This window comes from Pristis pectinata, chromosome 26 (assembly GCF_009764475.1).
Source record: "Pristis pectinata isolate sPriPec2 chromosome 26, sPriPec2.1.pri, whole genome shotgun sequence".
NCBI classification, from domain to species: Eukaryota; Metazoa; Chordata; class Chondrichthyes; order Rhinopristiformes; family Pristidae; genus Pristis; species Pristis pectinata.
This window is the reverse complement of record NC_067430.1, coordinates 28232277-28250180: the sequence shown is the minus strand read 5'-3', so window position 1 is coordinate 28250180 and position 17904 is coordinate 28232277. Positions and strand designations below refer to the sequence as shown.

Sequence of the window (17904 nt, the reverse complement as noted above, 5' to 3'; positions counted from 1 at the left end):
AAGTGACATCTCTCCATCTGCCATCGAAGCTCCCTTAACATCTTGCAGAAAATACATTCTCTGCCATAAACCAAGGACTCAAGGCTTAAATTGCAAAAATGAAAGTCAGCCTGAAGTTACAATTCCAATGGGGTTTAGAGTTATGAAAAGTTATGCATCTTACATGGTAATGTACAGTTAGAAATGAAACGTCAGACAAATTACCTCAACAATGTTAGCTTTATCACAGTCTTTTATGAGCTAAATTAAACAATAAGAATTTAATTATTACAAAGCAAATAAGAATAGTTTTACAAATGAACAGTAAAAATATTAACAATAAAATACAACAGGATGATATAAGACCTGCTCACATCGTGTAGAATTTCACTAAATACTTTCAAGCGAGTGTAAACCGTTTTAATTTTTATCTGGTCCCAAATGACATACAGCTAACTTCGTAAACTCTTAATCTATTGAAGAGTCACGTCGTAGCTGCTATTAATCATGTATGAAGTCGTCCTGCTCATTGAGTCTATATCGCCATGAAATCAAAGCAGGACTGATTTTTACCCTGTCTCTTTATTGCTTGCTGTTCTTACAAAAATCACCCATTTTTGATTGTGAAATGTGCACTTAACTCTAGCCTCAAGTGCATTTGGGCTGACTGATGTCTAGACCAATGTTAGACATAATGTGAAGAAGTGCCTTCTCTGCCACGAGCGCTCAAGGATGTTTTAAGAAGACACAAGTGGAAATATACATAGGTCAACAACCAACCGCAGGTTGTTGCAGTGTTGGAGCTTCACATTTCACTACGACAGGATTGCATTCCAAACAATGCAGCCAGATACGTTTTCCCAGAAGGTGTTCAGGACCATCTATGCAGCATTCCCTGCAGTCTTGAGTCGACCATACCCCGCTGACATACCCTCCTGAGGGTGGTGGGGGAAAGGTGGGGGATTATTTGCTGCTTGAAGTCCCAGAATTTGTAATCGGCGTCAGCCTGGGGGCTCTCGAGCTCTGCGTAGGTGGGTTCAGATGAGGTGACAGAGTACCTGCTCTCATCGCTGTACCAGCTCACTGCTTTCTCTGTGGGAGAACGGTAGATGGTTAAACACCACAAAGCAGCTCCACTTGACATGTGATTCATTTTTATTGAGGTTGGTGAATCTCAACTTAGCACATTTATTAAATGCTTTTTTGAAATGTTTGTACCATGACCAGAAGTGAATTTCCCCAACAAAAAAAGCAATGTCACCTTGGTCAGACTGAATGATGCTTTTGGATACTGACGGTGACAGAAATCTCTCTCCCTTCTTCCCCGTCCACCATCAGGTCTTACTTGTCTTCCGGATATGGAAATGGAAACTCCAATGCACAGGAACAGAGAGTGGTGGAGGACGTCTACAAGAGGTGATGCCTCAGGAAGGCGACATCCACCATCAGGGACCCCCACCATCTGGGCCGTGCCCTCTCCTCGATGCTGCCATCAGGCAGGAGGTACAGGAGCCTGAAGACCCACACCTCAAGGCTCAACAACAGCTTCTTCCCCACTGCCCTCAGGTTCTTGAACTGACCTGAAAAACCCGAATTCTACCTTGGACTGTATTTCCCTCAATTTGCACTGATGTCACTATGTTTATTTCTGTGTTATTTTGTCCTGTAAGTTATGAATAATTTATGTTAATTTAAGTTTATGTAATTTATGTTCCTCATGTTTACAATGCACTGTGTTGCTGCTGCAAAATATACCTTTGATATATATGCCCATGATAATAAACTTGAACTTGATTCACCCTTCCCTTTACTGACCTGGTAAAGACACTGGGGACACCCCAAGTCATCGTCAACTCATTCCCTGAAGCATTCAAGAGATTGGGCCTGGCAATTAATATTCACTAAACAAAGGTCCTCTTCCAAACTGCCCCCAGTATATAACACCACCCAACCATAACGGCCCAAGAAAAGACTTTGGAGAATGTGGGAGCCACGTCAGATTGAAGGTAGAAGTCAATGACAAAATCAGTGCGCCATCACTAATGAGGAGAAGGACATTTGATAATTAACACCTCAGATTCAGCACAAAGCTTGCAGTCATCCATTATCCATACCTTTCTATAGACTTCTCAAATATGGACCACCTACAGGTACTTCCAGTACGTGAACCACCTACAGGTACCTAGAGTACATGGACCACCTACAGGTACCACCAGTACATGGACCACAAACAGGTACCACCAGTATATGGACCACCTACAGGTATCTCCAGTACGTGGACCACCTACAGGTACCTCCAGTACATGGACCACCTACAGGCACTTCAAAACACTGGAGAGACCCTACCATTGCTATTTGTGCAAAATGCTCCAAGTCCACTGGCACCAAGGTCAGTGTTGATTCCCAGTCTGATATTCCTAGTACTGAGTCCCTAGTTACACTGAGTTGGCTCAAATGGGCGAGCCATGTCATTCACATGCCCAACAACACATCCCTAAAACAGACACCTTACTCCAAGCTCTACAACAGGAAGAACATAGAACATGGAACAGTACAGCATTGGACAAGGCCCTTCGGCTCACAATGTCTGAAATTAAACTAAATCTCCTGTCTGCACATGATTCATATCCCTCCATTCCCTGAATATTCTTATATCTATCTAAAAGCCTCAAAAACCACAATCGCATCTGCTTCCACAATTCCAGGCACCTACCACTCTCTATGTAAAAAATTTGCCCTGTACACCTCCTTTAAACTTCTCCCCCTCGTCTTAAATGCGTGTCCTCGAGTATTTGAATACATTTGAGGTTCCCAGGTGGACTGTGGGAACGATTTAAGGGAGTTCTCAAGGCCTCCTTGAAAAGGTGTAACATTCCTGATGACTCACGACAGCTGAAGATGGGGAAGGAGAGTTTGGGATGGCACTTAGAACCTCAAGTCCCTTCGCTGGGAGCATGTTGAAGCCCAGCTTAAATGGCAGCTCACAAACTGCCCACCCAGGCAGGCACCTCCTGTGGCAGAGCCTGTGGTTCATCATTGGCTTCATCAGCTACCTCAGAACCTACAGACTGAGGAGAAGCAAGTTTTCCTTGAGCCCCAGGGTATTGCCTGAGTAGAAAATGAAATAACGTCATCATTGAGACTTCAAGATTATGAGAGGTTTGAATAGGGTGAAAAATCCAGAACTGGGCGCAAGGTGCCAACCTGTGGAGATTCAGGTGTGGAGAATTTTTTATTTTACTCAGAGGGTTGTAAGTCTTTGGAATCCTCTATCCCAGTGGCTATAGAGACTAACTCATTGACAAAATTTCTAAGGATACAGAGTTCAAGCCTGCAGTTGGGCTATAATCTAACCATGGACTCAAGTCCACCCAGTCTGAGGGACCAGTTGGTGTATTCCTGCTCTTGTTCCTTATGCTCCCTTGCTTATTATGTTCTCTTGTATTCCTGCTTGGCAGAGCAAATCACCCGTCTCTAATAGATCCTGACCAATCAACACAAATTCTTGAGAGCTCTTGACATGCAAGGCCAGATTGGATCATTGGCAAGAACAATTACGTCCTTCCATGCCGTCAACGGGGGTTCTGGATGGAGCTCAGGATCTGAGCCTTGAATGATTCTTTTTGGAGATCGAGAGGTGGAGAGGGGATGGAGATCAAATGAGAAAGTGTAGATGAGGCATGGGTTCAACCATGACCTTGCTGATTGTGGAGCAGACTCAAAGGGCATTTGGCTTTCTGCCTCTGTTTATTCTGTGGCTATTTCCTTTCCCGACCCAGGTCCATTAAGGCCCTTTGTCATCCTTAATTGATGCCCCACCTATCAGCCAATTCAGCGCGGACAAGGCATCACATCAAAGGTTGATGCAGAATCTGGATTGTTGAGCAGTAATGTCTGAAGAATTTCAGGTGGGAGTGAATTCACATCTTCCTCACCCCATGCATCTCAACACAGGTTGATCCCATTGAACAAACACGGGACCTTCCAAGCTCATGGACTTCAGAGAATTCTGTATCATAACAGTGCTGTTCACATGAAGCACTTTATCATCTTCAGAACAAAAAACAAACAAAAAAAAAATGTAGGAAATGCCCAACAGGTCAAGCAGCATCTTTGGAGTGAGAAACAGAGCTAATGTTTCTGGCCATAGGTGTAGGGTGAGAGGAGGAAGATTTAATAGGAACACGAGGAAAACTTTTTTTTACACAAAGGGTGGTGTGTATGTGGAACGAGCTGCCAGATGAAGTGGTTGAGGCGGGTACAATAACAACTCTTAAAAGACAGTTGGACAGGTACATGGATGGGAAAGGTTTAGAAGGTTATGGGCCAAATGCTGGCAAATGGCACTTGATCGGCACGGACCAGTTGGGCAGAAGAACTTGTTTCCGTGCTGTATGACTCAATGTGCCTGCCTTGGGAATGTTTAAAACTCTGTGTCCTTATCAAGACCTCAATGGACCTTGCCCTTCTTCATACAAAGTAAATACAATGATGTGTGCAGTGACAGACAAGGCTGAATATAAGTCCCAGTCTGCCAATGTGCAGAAAAAGCCCCATGATAATTCATTGGAAATATTAGATACTTAACATATTCAGACAGGGTGCTAACTTATTTAGAAATCACTTCTGTAAAAGGCGATTCTACATAAATGCTTCCCCTCCCCATGAGTTAATATTTACACAGAGTAACCTTGAGACTCAAGCCGGTTCATGGAATTACAGTTAGATCATCCCAGTCACTGACTCAGGTAAAAGACCACTGGTACAACCAGAGTCCTGTGTGGCACAGGGTTACGGAGAAGGGTGGAACCTGTAGTTTGCCAGTGACTAGCTTTAAATCTCTCCTGGGTTGGCATTTAGCTCTGACCCAGTTTGAATTTGGAGCGCTGTGTTTTCCTAAATGTTTGGTGTTTCATAAGAATGAGTCTCTTGGGGAGTTAGGTTGCTTAACAACACATTTGTTTTCATAAGTTCCAGCAAGTTGGATAAACTTTCAATGGATCTGCATCCACAGTGACAGAAAATATTTACGTCCCATCAAATACATCCATGCACTTTGCTTCAGGAGTTTACATTGGCTGCGTAGAGGGATGGCATTGTAACCAACATGATTGGACAATTCCCTGGTCAATCAAATCTGCTGCCTGCACCACAGTAAGTAATTGGGATAGTTTTTTATCCACATATTTTTAAAGTAGTTATCCCCGCTCCCCCCCCCACCCCCGCTGAGGACTTTGTAGAAAAATCATCTGTTTTTGTTGGGAAAAGTTGTGCTGATATTTATTGCCTCTGTTTTGACATTGGTTGCTGTGAATCACATGCTCCTCCCACTGTACCAAGCAGGCACGTTAGTGTAACGCTATTACAGCGCCAGCGACCCGGGTTCAATTCCGGCCACTGTCTGTAAGGAGTTTGTACATTCTCCCCATTTCTGGGTGGGTTTCCTCCAGATGCTCCAGTTTCCTCCCACATTCCAAAGACGTACGAGTAAGGAAGTTGTGGGCATGCTATATTGGTGCCAGAAGCGTGGCGACACTTGCGGGCTGCCCTCAGAACACTCTACGCAAATGATGCATTTCACTGTGTTTTTCGATGTACATGTGACTAATAAAGATATCTTATCTTATCTCCTCTCATTGGTGATGCAGTCTTGTCAATTAATTCTCTGTTTTGTTTAATTGGACTGTGTAAGGGGCTGTGAGGCTTCCAGTGATGGTTCCAACCTTGTTTTATTTCTAGCCTCCTTTCAAATAAAAAAACAGGGACCGCCCTCTTCAAACTATTTCTCCCTCATCCTCAAAATGGTGTTTCTGGCAACTCAAGATGCTATTCCTTGTGTTCCAGAGCAGACAGAGCATTTCCCAGGGGCAGATTGCAGCCAATTCCCACCATGGCAATGGATTCCACAATTCCTGCCTTGAGCTACAAAGCCCTCGGCTGCGATTTCTGGTCTGGGAACCGTATTCAAAGGCAGTACACAGCTCCGTAGAGTCAGACAGTACCGAAACAGGACCTTTGGCCCACTGAGTTTGCTTAGGCCATCAAATCTCCCCCAGATTCTACCACTCACCCACACACTAGGGCCAATTAACGTAGCAACCCACATGTCTTTGGAATGAGGGAGGAAACCGAAACACCTGGAGGAAACCTACGCAGTCACAGGGAGATCGTGCAAACTCCACACAGCAGCACCAGAGGTCAGGATCAAATCTGTGTCTCTGGAGCTAAGAGGCATTGGCTGTACCAGCTGCACTACTGTGATCCTTCAGGAGTAGTGAGATGTTAATGGTGTCACCCAAAGTATAACAGGAATAACATCTCAACACTTGCTGCAAGCTCAGACCTGCATCCAGTGTGCGGTACCACTGAATCACTGCCAACACCTGGAAGTGAGCTGGAATCAGGATCGGGATCACAGGCTGCGGTTGGTTTTCATAGACAAAGGGGGACTTAGCGCAGTTCAAGTACTGGAGGGTCAAACCCAGATGAAGGAACTAATTGATTACAATCTGGGGATTAACCTTCGATCATTTGGCCTCTGTGGATTCATTAAACCATTGACAATATCACTAAAAGGGATTTTCAGTACAGGCATAATCACTATTTAATAATATGGAATATAAGTCACCTTTTCTGTAGCTATCTAAAACTTCCATAATTGCAAAATATTCAGAGGTGTCATCTAGAAAAAGAGAAAAACATGCTAAGTCTCTTTTTTAATCAAATTTTATGCATCAAATTCAACTTTAAAGACTCATATTTCAATATCTGTCGATATTGGCTTTTCTCCATGTAATGAACGGCAAGTGATCTCAAATGTGCTCTGTACATCACGGTGTCTAGCTCCCTGGGCTTTATCTCAAACAATTAGAAGCCAATGAAATTTCGCTTAATGGTATTAACAATGCATATCTGTTAAATTCTTTAACCCGTTAATTTCAAAATGAACTTGCTTATAATTAACTTTTTCAGGATTGAGAGGTTCTATACAAATCCTAACACATTAGAGCCACAGAATGACAGAGTCACACAGCACAGAAACAGGCCTTTCAGCCAATGAATCCATGCTGACCACTAACCACCCACTTATTCTAATCCTGAACACTTTATTCCCCCAGATTTCTATCAATGCCCCCCAGATTCTGCCAATCACCTACACACTAGGGACAACTCACGGTGGTCCATTACTTTACCAACCCACATGTCTTTGGGATTGTCATTATTTATGTGGGGATTTTAATGGGAAGGCACCTTTCTTCTCAATTTATAACCAACTTGGAAAGCTACCACAGGGTAGGTGTTCCTCCCCGACACCAGCACTGATGCCCTGACTTACCCAGGTATGCCCACACTAGCATCAGGCTAGACCACTGTCGGCATCTTCCGGCTGACTGGTTGTCCCTCTGCTGCTCCAGCAGATCCTCATGGAGTCCAGAGGGGCAGTAGGATCTTCCACCCGCCTCCCAGCTCTGGGGCTAGGAATCTGCCCCACAGCCTCTAGAAAAAGTTCGGCAGCCCCTCGGTCACTCAAAGACAGGAGTCATCGGCTCCTGAGGACAGGCAAGTACTTATGTTTCATCACTTATTTGTTGGTTGCAATGACTTTAATAAATTTTTTAGAAAGTGGGTGTTTTTTTTTGGCTTCTTAAATATAAACAAGAGTAATATTTGAGATTTTTTTACCAATGCTTTGAGTTTTTCTTTTACGGGTGAAAGTGAGGGTTAGAGACATTTAATGGCCCAAGAGAACTGGGAGAAGGCAGGTCTTCTCCAGCTGTCAGAGCAATCGTGTGAGTGCAGCCGGTTGCCCGTGATAAGGCAGCTTCTCTCCCGCACTGGGCTGAGCTGAAGTGATGGGAGCCGGGCTCCCTGTTGAAGATGGTTTCAGGGTCACACTGGGACAAACAGCGCGGCCTAGTGGCTAGTAACTTTGAGGCAGCGGGAGATCTTCCCTGTCACAATCTTAGTTTTATAATGCAATAGTTAAACCATTACCAAATTTCAGGCTGTTGGTGTCTCCTGAGCTCTTGTAACCTAGTCCACATGGGTAGTTCTTCTAGCCTGGTCTAGTCTGTTCAGGCTTTGTAGGGCTGCAGGTTGAGACAGGCTGTTGGTAACACCGTGCCATCTCAGTGTAGGGATGTGCTGAGCAAAATGCCTGGTATTGGCAACTCTAATGCAAACATAGAGTTGAATCTACATGGCCTCAAAACTGCAATGTATTACAAGAGCTTGGACATATCTTGGCTAAACTATTAACAGAATTTTACCAGGAATCCAACCATCAGCAAACGAACACACAGTGCAGTGTGATTAACCCATGCAGGAGTTAACTCCCAGAATCAAGGAACCTGCAATCTGGCCGTAGGTCATTGGTCCACTGTGACCTGCCCCAACCTCTGAACAAGATCCTTCACCCAGTTAACAAGCACCTCCAGTAGTTCCTTCAAGGGACAGTGGTTTAGCCGCCACTTGTTCAGGGTCAGTCGAAGAGCGGGTTTTTTTTGAGAAGCTGGGGCAAGATTGATTGCTAAGAGCAAGTGCTGGAAAAGTGGATCACTCCCAACTCCCTGCCATTTGGTAACGGAAGTCCCAATGACTTCTGACAAAATTCAGGTTGTCTGTCTCAAGATAACAGAAGCGGGGGGGGGGGGGGGGGGGTGGACAATGGATGGGTAACAGACGCTCTGAGAGTTTTGCTCATCTGTAAAAGAGCTGACCCAGAGACTGGGATCATTGCTCACCAGGGACATTTTGTGGTGATGTTCTGTTTAAATTTTTGGAAAGCTATTTTTCTGTCCCCTGACTTGGATGATTGTGTGACATGGTAGCTACAAATATTGCTATTACGTGATGCCTGGTGAGACTTCAGCTGGAGTATCCTGTACACGTCTGACCTCCCTGCCCAAGTGCTCATCGTAAACAAATCACAGAAAGTTAACACACAGGGACAGAAAGAAATTAGGAAGGTGAATGATACGTTGGCCTTTCCGTATTGGAGCTTACTCCAATTATATGGGGCTCAGGTGAGACTGCATTTGGGAGATTGTGTACAGATCTGGTCCCTACAGTGGCATGCAGAAGTTTGGGCACCCCTCGTCAAAATTTCTGTTACTGTGAATAGTTAAGTGAGTAGAAGATGAACTGATCTCCAAAAGTCATAAAGTTAAAGATGAAACATTCTTTTCAACATTTTAAGCAAGATTAGTGTATTATTTTTGTTTTGTACAATTTTAGAGTGAAAAAAGGAAAGTAGCACCATGCAAAAGTTTGGGCACCCCAAGAGATTTGAGCTCTCAGATAACTTTTACCAAGGTCTCAGACCTTCATTAGCTTGTTAGGGCTATGGCTTGTTCACAGTCATTGTTAGGAAAGGCCAGGTGATGCAAATTTCAAAGCTTTATAAATACCCTGACTCCTCAAACCTTGTCCCAACAATCAGCAGCCATGGGCTCCTCCAAGCAGCTGCCTAGCTCTCTGAAAATTAAAATAAATGATGCCCACAAAGCAGGAGAAGGCTATAAGAAGATAGCAAAGCGTTTTCAGGTAGCTATTTCCTCAGTTTGTAATGTAATTAAGAAATGACAGTTAACAGGAAAGGTGGAGATAAAGTTGAGTTCTGGAAGTCCAAGAAAACTTTCCGAGAGAACTGCTCGTAGGATTGCTGGAAAGGCAAATCAAAACCCCTGTTTGACTGCAAAAGACCTTCAGGAAGATTTAGCAGACTCTGGAGTGGTGGAGCACTGTTCTACTGTGCAGCGACACCTGCACAAATATGACCTTCATGGAGAAGTCATCAGAAGAAAACCTTTCCTGCATCCTCACCACAAAATTCAGCGTCAGAAGTTTGCAAAGGAACATCTAAAAGCCTGATGCATTTTGGAAACAAGTCCTGTGGACTGATGAAGTTAAAATAGAACTTTTTGGCCTCAATGAGCAAAGGTATGTTTGGAGAAAAAAGGGTGCAGAATTTCATGAAAGGAACACCTCTCCAACTGTTAAGCACAGGGATGGATCAATCATGCTTTGGGCTTGTGTTGCAGTCAGTGGCACGGGGAACATTTCACTGGTAGAGGGAAGATGAATTCAATTAAATACCAGCAAATTCTGAAAGCAAACATCACACCATCTGCAAAAAAGCTGAAGGTGAAAAGAGGATGGCTTCTACAACAGGATAATGATCCTAAACACACCTCAAAATCCACAATGGACTACCTCAAGAGGCACAAGCTGAAGGTTTTGCCGTGGCCCTTACAGTCCCCTGAGCTAAACATCATCGAAAATCTGTGGATAGACCTCAAAAGAGCAGTGCATGCAAGACGGCCCAAGAATCTCACAGCACTAGAAGCCTTTTGCAAGGAAGAATGGGCAAAAATCCCCCAAACAAGAATTGAAAGACTCTTAGCTGGCTACAGAAAGCATTTACAAGCTGTGATACTTGCCAAAGGGGGTGTTACTAAGTACTGACCATGCAGGGTGCCCAAACTTTTGCTTCGGGCCCTTTTCCTTTTTTGTTATTTTGAAACTGTAAAAGATGGAAATAAAAAAGTAATCTTGCTTAAAATATTAAAGAAATGTGTTATCTTTAACTTTATGCCTTTTGGAAATCAGGTCATCTTTTACTCTCTTAGATATTCACAGTAACAGAAATTTTGAACAGGGGTGCCCAAACTTTTGCATGCCATTTATATCCAAGGGAGGATGTACTTGTGACACTTGGCAATAGAGGAAGTGTGACAAAGTTTCACCAGATTGATTACGGAGATGGTGAGTTCGTCCAGTGAGGAGAGATTAAGGAGACCGATCCTACACTCTCTTGAGTTTAGAGGAATGAGGGGCAATCTCAATGAAACACAACATTTGAAAAGGGCTCAACAGGGATGTCTTGGTTAAAGAGTCATAGTCTCACACTAAAGGGTCAGCCATTCAGGATGGGGAGGAGAAGAAAGTTCTTCATCCAGAGGATGGCGAATCTCTGGAATTCTCTGTGTTTACTTAAGGGTAGAAATTGATAGATTTTTAGATATTACAAGAATTGAGGGGTTCGGGGTTAGTGCAGGAACGTGGTGCTGAGGTGAAAGATCAGCCATGATCTTATTGAACAGCAGAGCAAGAGCAAGGGACTGAGGCCTGCTTCTGCTTCTATCTCTAATGTAACCATGGCTACCATTACAGGGTCACTTTCACTCCACCATGACGCATGTTCGGGTCTGTGGAAACCCAGCTGCTGAGTTTATTCAAAACAGAGACCTATAGGTTTCTGGATATTTAGGGGATCAGGAGATATGGGGACAGTGCAGGGAATGGTGCTGAGGCAGAAGGTTAGCCAGCCATGAACTTGCTGACTCCAGAGCAGTCTGACAGGGCCGGATGGCCTATTTCTGACCCTATTTCATATGCTCTTATGTACTTGGAGCTAGCAAAAAACTCGTTGGGCTAAATAGCTGAAGATTCCAAGATTCACTGGTTCTGTGAATAGGTTATGCCACACCTTGGGTGTGAAGGAAGTGCAATATAGCTGGAATGTGCTGTCACCTTGCCCTCCACACCTTAGCCTTTGTATCAACACTATCTTGTTTGATCTTCTTTCAATTATAAATTCAAAAAGAAATGAATGAGTTTTATTTCCATTGGAGCAGACTTTGGAATCAATGGTAATATCCCATAGGGCAAAATCACAATCACTATCCAGGATTAATTTTTAATATTTGGGAAGAAAACATTCAGCAATTTCACATGTATTCCTCCAATACCACTTCAGATTATCCTGACTTGGTTAATCTAACCTTAGTTTACATAGGTTCTGCATAGCAGCCGAACAAGGGTACTGGGAGCAACTTAAACCCACTTGACTTTTGCTCCCATTAAAACCATGGTGAGCACTTCCCAGGCATCGTGCTCCAGTGCTATTGGTAACTCATTCCAAATGGTTCTTAGGGGACAGTGATTCATACTGAATTTTAACCTAGATTCCCCTCCCTTCCTTCCATTCCCACCCTATTCTGGGAACTGTTTAGCACACATATAAAAGATCATAAAATAATTCAGGTCAATGGTCTTTTGAACGTTTAAGAAACTGTGAATCTCAACCTATTCTTCAGAGCCACAGTACCTGACCAATTGAATATCTCATCTCATTGGACAACGCAATAGTACTTGACCACCTGGATATCCCTCCCCCACCGGACAACACAATAGTACTTGACCACCTGGATATCCCCTTCCCATTGGACAATGCAATAGCACATGAACACCTGGATGTCCCATCCCATTGGTCAGAGCCATACTGTTTGGTCAATTGCAGATCCCCTGCTTATTGGACAAAACCTGATCATCCAGAGATGGCAGCCTATTGGAGGACGCACCTTAAAGCAAAATTATTCATCATGTTTTAAGGGGGTTTTGTACCTTTGGAAGATTGGACAGGAAAATCGGAACTTCCTTTCCTGGGCATTTCCTGCAAAAGATGAGGTCTGGTTCAGTATGGTGACATTGGACAGACTGAGCAGTATTTAAATAACCAACATGACTGTGAATACAAGCTTATCCTTCAGACAGAGACTTAAGAGAGATATTTAGTAATACGGAAGCCTGGAAATTGGACCTATCTTTCTTCATTTCTCATGCAAACATCACACACAAAAATCATTTCATTCACGTCTTGTTGTGATTTTGCCCAATTCTAATGGAAAACCCTCCTGGAAAACTGGACCAGACATCTCCAAAGTGTAATTCACCCCAGTGCAAGTGTTGTTTTCCTGGAGTCATTTGCAAATGAAATGTCATCAAACATGGCGAATGCTCAGCTCAGCTCAGTTTACCATTTAACATTCAGAATATTGTGTTCAGTTTTGGTCGCCCTGCTATAGGAAAGATGCTATTAAGCTCGAAAGAGTGCAGAGGAGATTTACAAGGATGACGCCAGGACTTGAGGGACTGAGTTATGGAGAGAGGTTGAGCAGGTTGGGACATTTTTCATTGGAGTGTAGGAGAATGAGGGTGATCTTATAGAGGTGTATAAAGTCATGAGGGGCATAGATAGGGTCAATGTGCAGAGTCTTTTTCCCAGGGTTGGGGAATCAAGAACTAGAGGGCCCAGATTTAAGGTGAGATTAGGTGTAATGTGGTTTAACCTGAGGGGCAACTTTTTCATCCAAGTGTAGTCAGTATATGGAACGAGGTGCTTTTATACGGCAGGTACTTTTAAAAGGTACCAGGATAGGAAAAGGTACACGGGTAGGAAAGGTTTAGTGGGATACGGGCCAAACGCGGACAAATGGGACTCACTTAGATGGGAATCTTGGTCAGCATGGAGAAGTTGAGCCGAAGGGCCTGTTCCTGTGCAGTATGACGCTACCAACAGAACTCGGTGCAGCAATGCACAACCTACAACCTGCGTTTTTACCTCATAGCAAAATAAGGAGCAGGAAAGCATTGATCCATGAACTGACGATTTCCCTGAGGTATCAGTGTTTTACCACAGACTCTACCACCATTGTTTGCATGTTCTGCACTTTTGTTTACAGGGACCTTTGGCGAAGATTGAAGCATCTCTGCTCAATGCACCTCAGCGCAAGATTCTGCGGCCTCCGACCCTCGATGAACCTTTACCTTGCAGCTGCTCGGTGGCATGTGCAGCACAGAGTCCCAGAAGGGAAGTGGGGAGGGTACCCATTCACGTCACACACCACCACCTTCACTTCCTCCCTCGTCCTCTCCCACCCCAAGTGTAGTCTCCATGGCAACCACGGTACACTGGCGTTACGGTGACTCTCATGCCTTTTAAGGATCTGATCTGCTTCCCAGTGGAAACAGCACAGTAGCTGCAAACCTGGAATATATCTACTGTTGGGAATGTCACAGACAGTGCTGGAATGATTGGATAAGAATGAAATCCACCCTTATAATTTCCCCACTGGGATTTTTGTCAATGTCTCAGTTTCCTTGCTAATTGCAGCCTCCATTTAGCACACCAACAAAAATGCTAAACTCCAACCCTGGACAAGGGTGCACAACAAACAAAAAGAACAACTCACACCTTAAGTGACCAAAGCATTTCGCAGGAGTGTGCTCAAACAGAAATTTAAGACTGGTTGAAGAGGGGCTTTCACAGCATCTCCAGGAGGAAAGAGAGGTGAAGAGGGAGGGAATCCCTGACCTTGGTTCTCAGTAGCTTAATTCAAGGCCACCGAGGACAGAACGGTTAAATCATGGAGGTGAATAAGCAGCCAAAATTGGGGAGGTGTAGAGAGCTCAGAGCTGGAAAAGATTACAGGTATAAGGTGTGAGAGTGTGGAAGTACTTTAAAACATAGGTGAGGGTTTTAAAATTGACATGTTGCTTCACACACTGTGGAGGTATAAATCAGTCACAAATTGCAGTCTTGCTTTGTTCCCACCACAGTTCCCGTTTCCTTAAATAACAGCTGATATAAATTCACTGGTCATGTGGATAACAATCAAAGGAGGATATTAAATCTTTTGAGACTCCTTTGAAACTTGGATGGTAAAACACATTACTGTGCTTCACTGATGTAGTTGAACAATTTCTTGAGATGTTAAGTTAAATGTAAAAATGTAGGGTGAGGTGCTGAGGTCATTGGTTCATAGACTATACACACGCAGGTCAATGAGTCAAGGTGAAATAAATTGTGCAAGTTGGGGTTAATCTGTTCTTCAGAAGATTAATTTTCCTTGGCCTTTGCATCAGTGGCCTGATACAGTCCAATGTTTCTACTGTTCATTTTAAAGAGGTCATCCCCACAACAGAACTGACTGAAATAGACAGTAGAATCAAAGGATTTGTCAGGTACATAGAAAACCATCCCACAATCCAATCTCCCCTCCCCATTGTCGTCCCATTCAAAGCTCTGAGGTTTAATAGTGTCATGGTTCCGAGTGCTGGCCCTCGATTCGGCTCCATTGATGGGGCCTCGTTGTGCAGCACATGGATTCCATGCACTAATAATTGCATAACGACACACACCTGAGCCCCATCAGGAGACTAGCATAAGAACCCTGGTTTCACTAGCACTAGTTACCAGAGTATTGGTCAATCTTTGGGTTTACTTTGTCTCCTGGCTGCTTAGAGCAGGCAACTCTAGAGTCTAGAGCAGTCCTGGTTTCACTGTGTATCCTCTTAGGATATCTAGTTTCTGTGTTGGGACTCCACCTCAGAGCCTGAGGCAAGATTCCTTCTGGTTGTGCCTGTGTTCGGTTCTGAGGAAGCATTCCCAACACCAGTTTTGTACCAGTGCACTGCATTTGGGTTCTCCGTGAGCTTGCTCTTTGCTCAATGTTGTGACAAATAGACCTTTGTACAAGATGACTTCAATGATCTGATTCTGATGACTTCACTAACAACCTTCACTGTACAGAATACTTACATTTCTGATCCAGAAGCCGTCCACAGGAGGCACTGGCTGTAACTTTAAAGAGTGGTAGGGTTCAGCATACGTTGGGGAAAGAAGATTGTTGACTGGTTTCCTGTCCATGTGTGTGCAGGAGCTGCTCTCTGATACACAATGTGATGATAGAGATGGCCTTTCCTCTGCGGATGGTAGCGCGTTGCTCCATTGGTTCACATCCAACAAATCATTTTGTTTGAAGACAGGCTGTAATAAAAAATGATTTTGTTCTATGATTTTCTGGAGTAGGATTATCTTTAGGGATGTTACCATCATGTTCTTCCCAGGGAAAAAATAGCACAGCTGGATATGGACTCCATCCCCACCATCTAAACATCATCCTACAAACAAAACCTCCATTGCAATATGATGGCATTTCTGATTTCCACACAGTCACCTTTTTAAAAAAAACTGAAAATTATAAAACTGCAGATGGTGGAAATCTGAAATAAAAACAGAAAATGCTGGAAATACTCAGCAGGTTAGACAGCATCTACAGAGAGAGAAACATTTAATGTTTCAAGTCCAAGTTCCTTTGTCAGAACATCAGAATTTCACAGCTTCTATATAAGATTTTTTTATTAGTGACATGTACATCGAAACAGTGATATGCATCCTTTCCATTTCCTGTTGTCCTTTTACCCGGGGATGGTTCTCACATTTATTGTTGACCTCAGTGCTGAGTAAGATTAGAACCATGGACCAGTTTCAACAGTCCGTTCAGTCCACTGGCTGACAGGAGTGCTTCAGTTGCAGACATAACCCTCACACGTCACATATTTGGGAACTCTTCAGGATCGATGCGAAGGATCCAGAAATTCAAGATTAATTTCCTGAATGCAACAGAGGGGATTCTACTTTGCTTTTAAAAATTGTGTTCTCTTTTGAATATTTCCATTTATTAATTACGAATGATATTGGAGATTAGAGGAGGTCATAGAGTCATACAGTATGAAACAGGCCCTTCCCAACTCATCCATTCTGACTAAGATGCCCATCTAAGTTAGTCCCATTTGCCTGTGTTTGGCCCATATCCCTCGAAACCTTTCCTATCTATGAGAAATCCAGGCCTACACTAATAAGAATTAGTAACCATAAGCCCAATGAATGGCCCATAGAGGAGAAGGAAGGGTGAAACTCAGGTGGTCAGATCTTACCAACCCAACTCTTTCTCTTGAATCAGCACTACTGTTACCCTGGCCCCACGCTTACCTTGCAATCTCCAGTAGAGTCATCCCAGTTGCAAGACAACCTGGAGCAGTGCACTGTAGAGGCCCCCCACCCCCAAAACACCCTGGACAGCCTTTGACAGCTGGCTAAGCTAGGGGAAGGGTTTTGCCAGCTGTAAAGGCTGTCACGGATTTTAACCACCTTTGGCACACTTTAAAGCATTAATAATGAAGTAAGTAATTCTAAAAAGTTTAAACTATTTAAAACTTAAACAAAAATCAATTTTAAAATCCTATAAATAAAACATTTTTTGTTAAGGAATTAACTTATCTCCCCTACTACCCACAAAGCTTTGGCCTAAAATTTCCTTTGAAATCAATGGGGTTTCAGATCCCATGCCAGCTCAGATATGTCCCAGGATCCGAGAGGTAATTCCCTGGCATAAACTGATGGAAAATTTCGGCACGACTGGACTCTGCTGGACTTCATGGACTTCATTCAGTCTTCCGAACCAGCCTGGACTTGTGTGTTTGACAGTGTGACATCCAGTCAAATCTGACCCAGTAATCTGCATTTGACCAGGTTCCCACTTCGTCCTTGTTTATCTGTCTTTTAGCTGTATCGGTTGCTCAACTAACTCAACTCAGCTCAACTAAACTGCAGTTAAAACATGTATCCATTTGAAATGCACTTACATCTGCTGCAGAGAATCTGACTGCAGATGGCCCCAGCTCTTTCTTCATTTCTGCAAAGGGCTCAGCATATACTGGTGACAGAGGGACATCCAGGTATCCAGTTGTCAATGAGAAGCAGTCCTCTCTGAACCTACAGCTGTAGGATCCAGGCTGCTGTGACAAAGCGAGGGTCTTCTGAAGCGATACTTTCCGATCACCTTCATGGGCTGGTAAAGGTGATGAATTGTGTCTGGATAAAGGCTGAAAAGGCAAGCAAATTTTTTTTCACGTTCCCTGTATTTCACAAAGAGCATCATGACTTAACTGCAGTGCTTAAATTATACCATAAGATCTGAAATAAAAACAGCCAATGCTGGAAACACTCATCAGATCAGGCAGCAGAGAAACAGAGTCAACGTTTCAGGTCAGTCCTGATAAAAGCTCAACAACATTCAACATGTCTTATGAGGATAGGTTGAGTGAGCTAGGCCTTTTCTCTTTGGAGAGGAGGAGGATGAGGGGTGACTTGATAGAGGTGTATAAGAAGATAAGAGGCATAGATCGAGTGGACAGTCAGAGACTTTTTCCCAGGGCGACAATGGCGAACACGAGGGGACATAATTTTAAGGTGATTGGCGGAAGGTATAAGGGGGATGTCAGGGGTAAGCTTTTTTT

General features: G+C 43.6%; 1 protein-coding gene across 4 annotated transcripts in view; it reads right to left on the bottom strand.

Annotated features, from left to right (window-relative positions):
• Positions 1–214: 214 nt before the first annotated feature.
• The window catches only part of plekhn1 (pleckstrin homology domain containing, family N member 1), a 59573-nt gene continuing 41883 nt past the window's right edge, over positions 215–17904 (bottom strand). Inside the window, exons 14-18 of one of the 4 annotated variants that reach the window (XM_052039428.1) lie at positions 17251–17490; positions 15365–15592; positions 12388–12436; positions 6608–6661; positions 215–1071 (exon numbers count right to left, since the gene is read on the bottom strand). In XM_052039428.1, coding sequence (XP_051895388.1) covers positions 851–1071; positions 6608–6661; positions 12388–12436; positions 15365–15592; positions 17251–17490 — 792 coding nt within the window. In that variant the 3' untranslated portion in view covers positions 215–850. Of the gene's footprint in view, positions 1072–6607; positions 6662–7364; positions 7530–12344; positions 12437–15364; positions 15593–17250; positions 17491–17904 lie in introns of those variants that run through there. The other 3 variants (XR_007958255.1, XM_052039429.1, XM_052039431.1) reach the window with 3 other exon arrangements.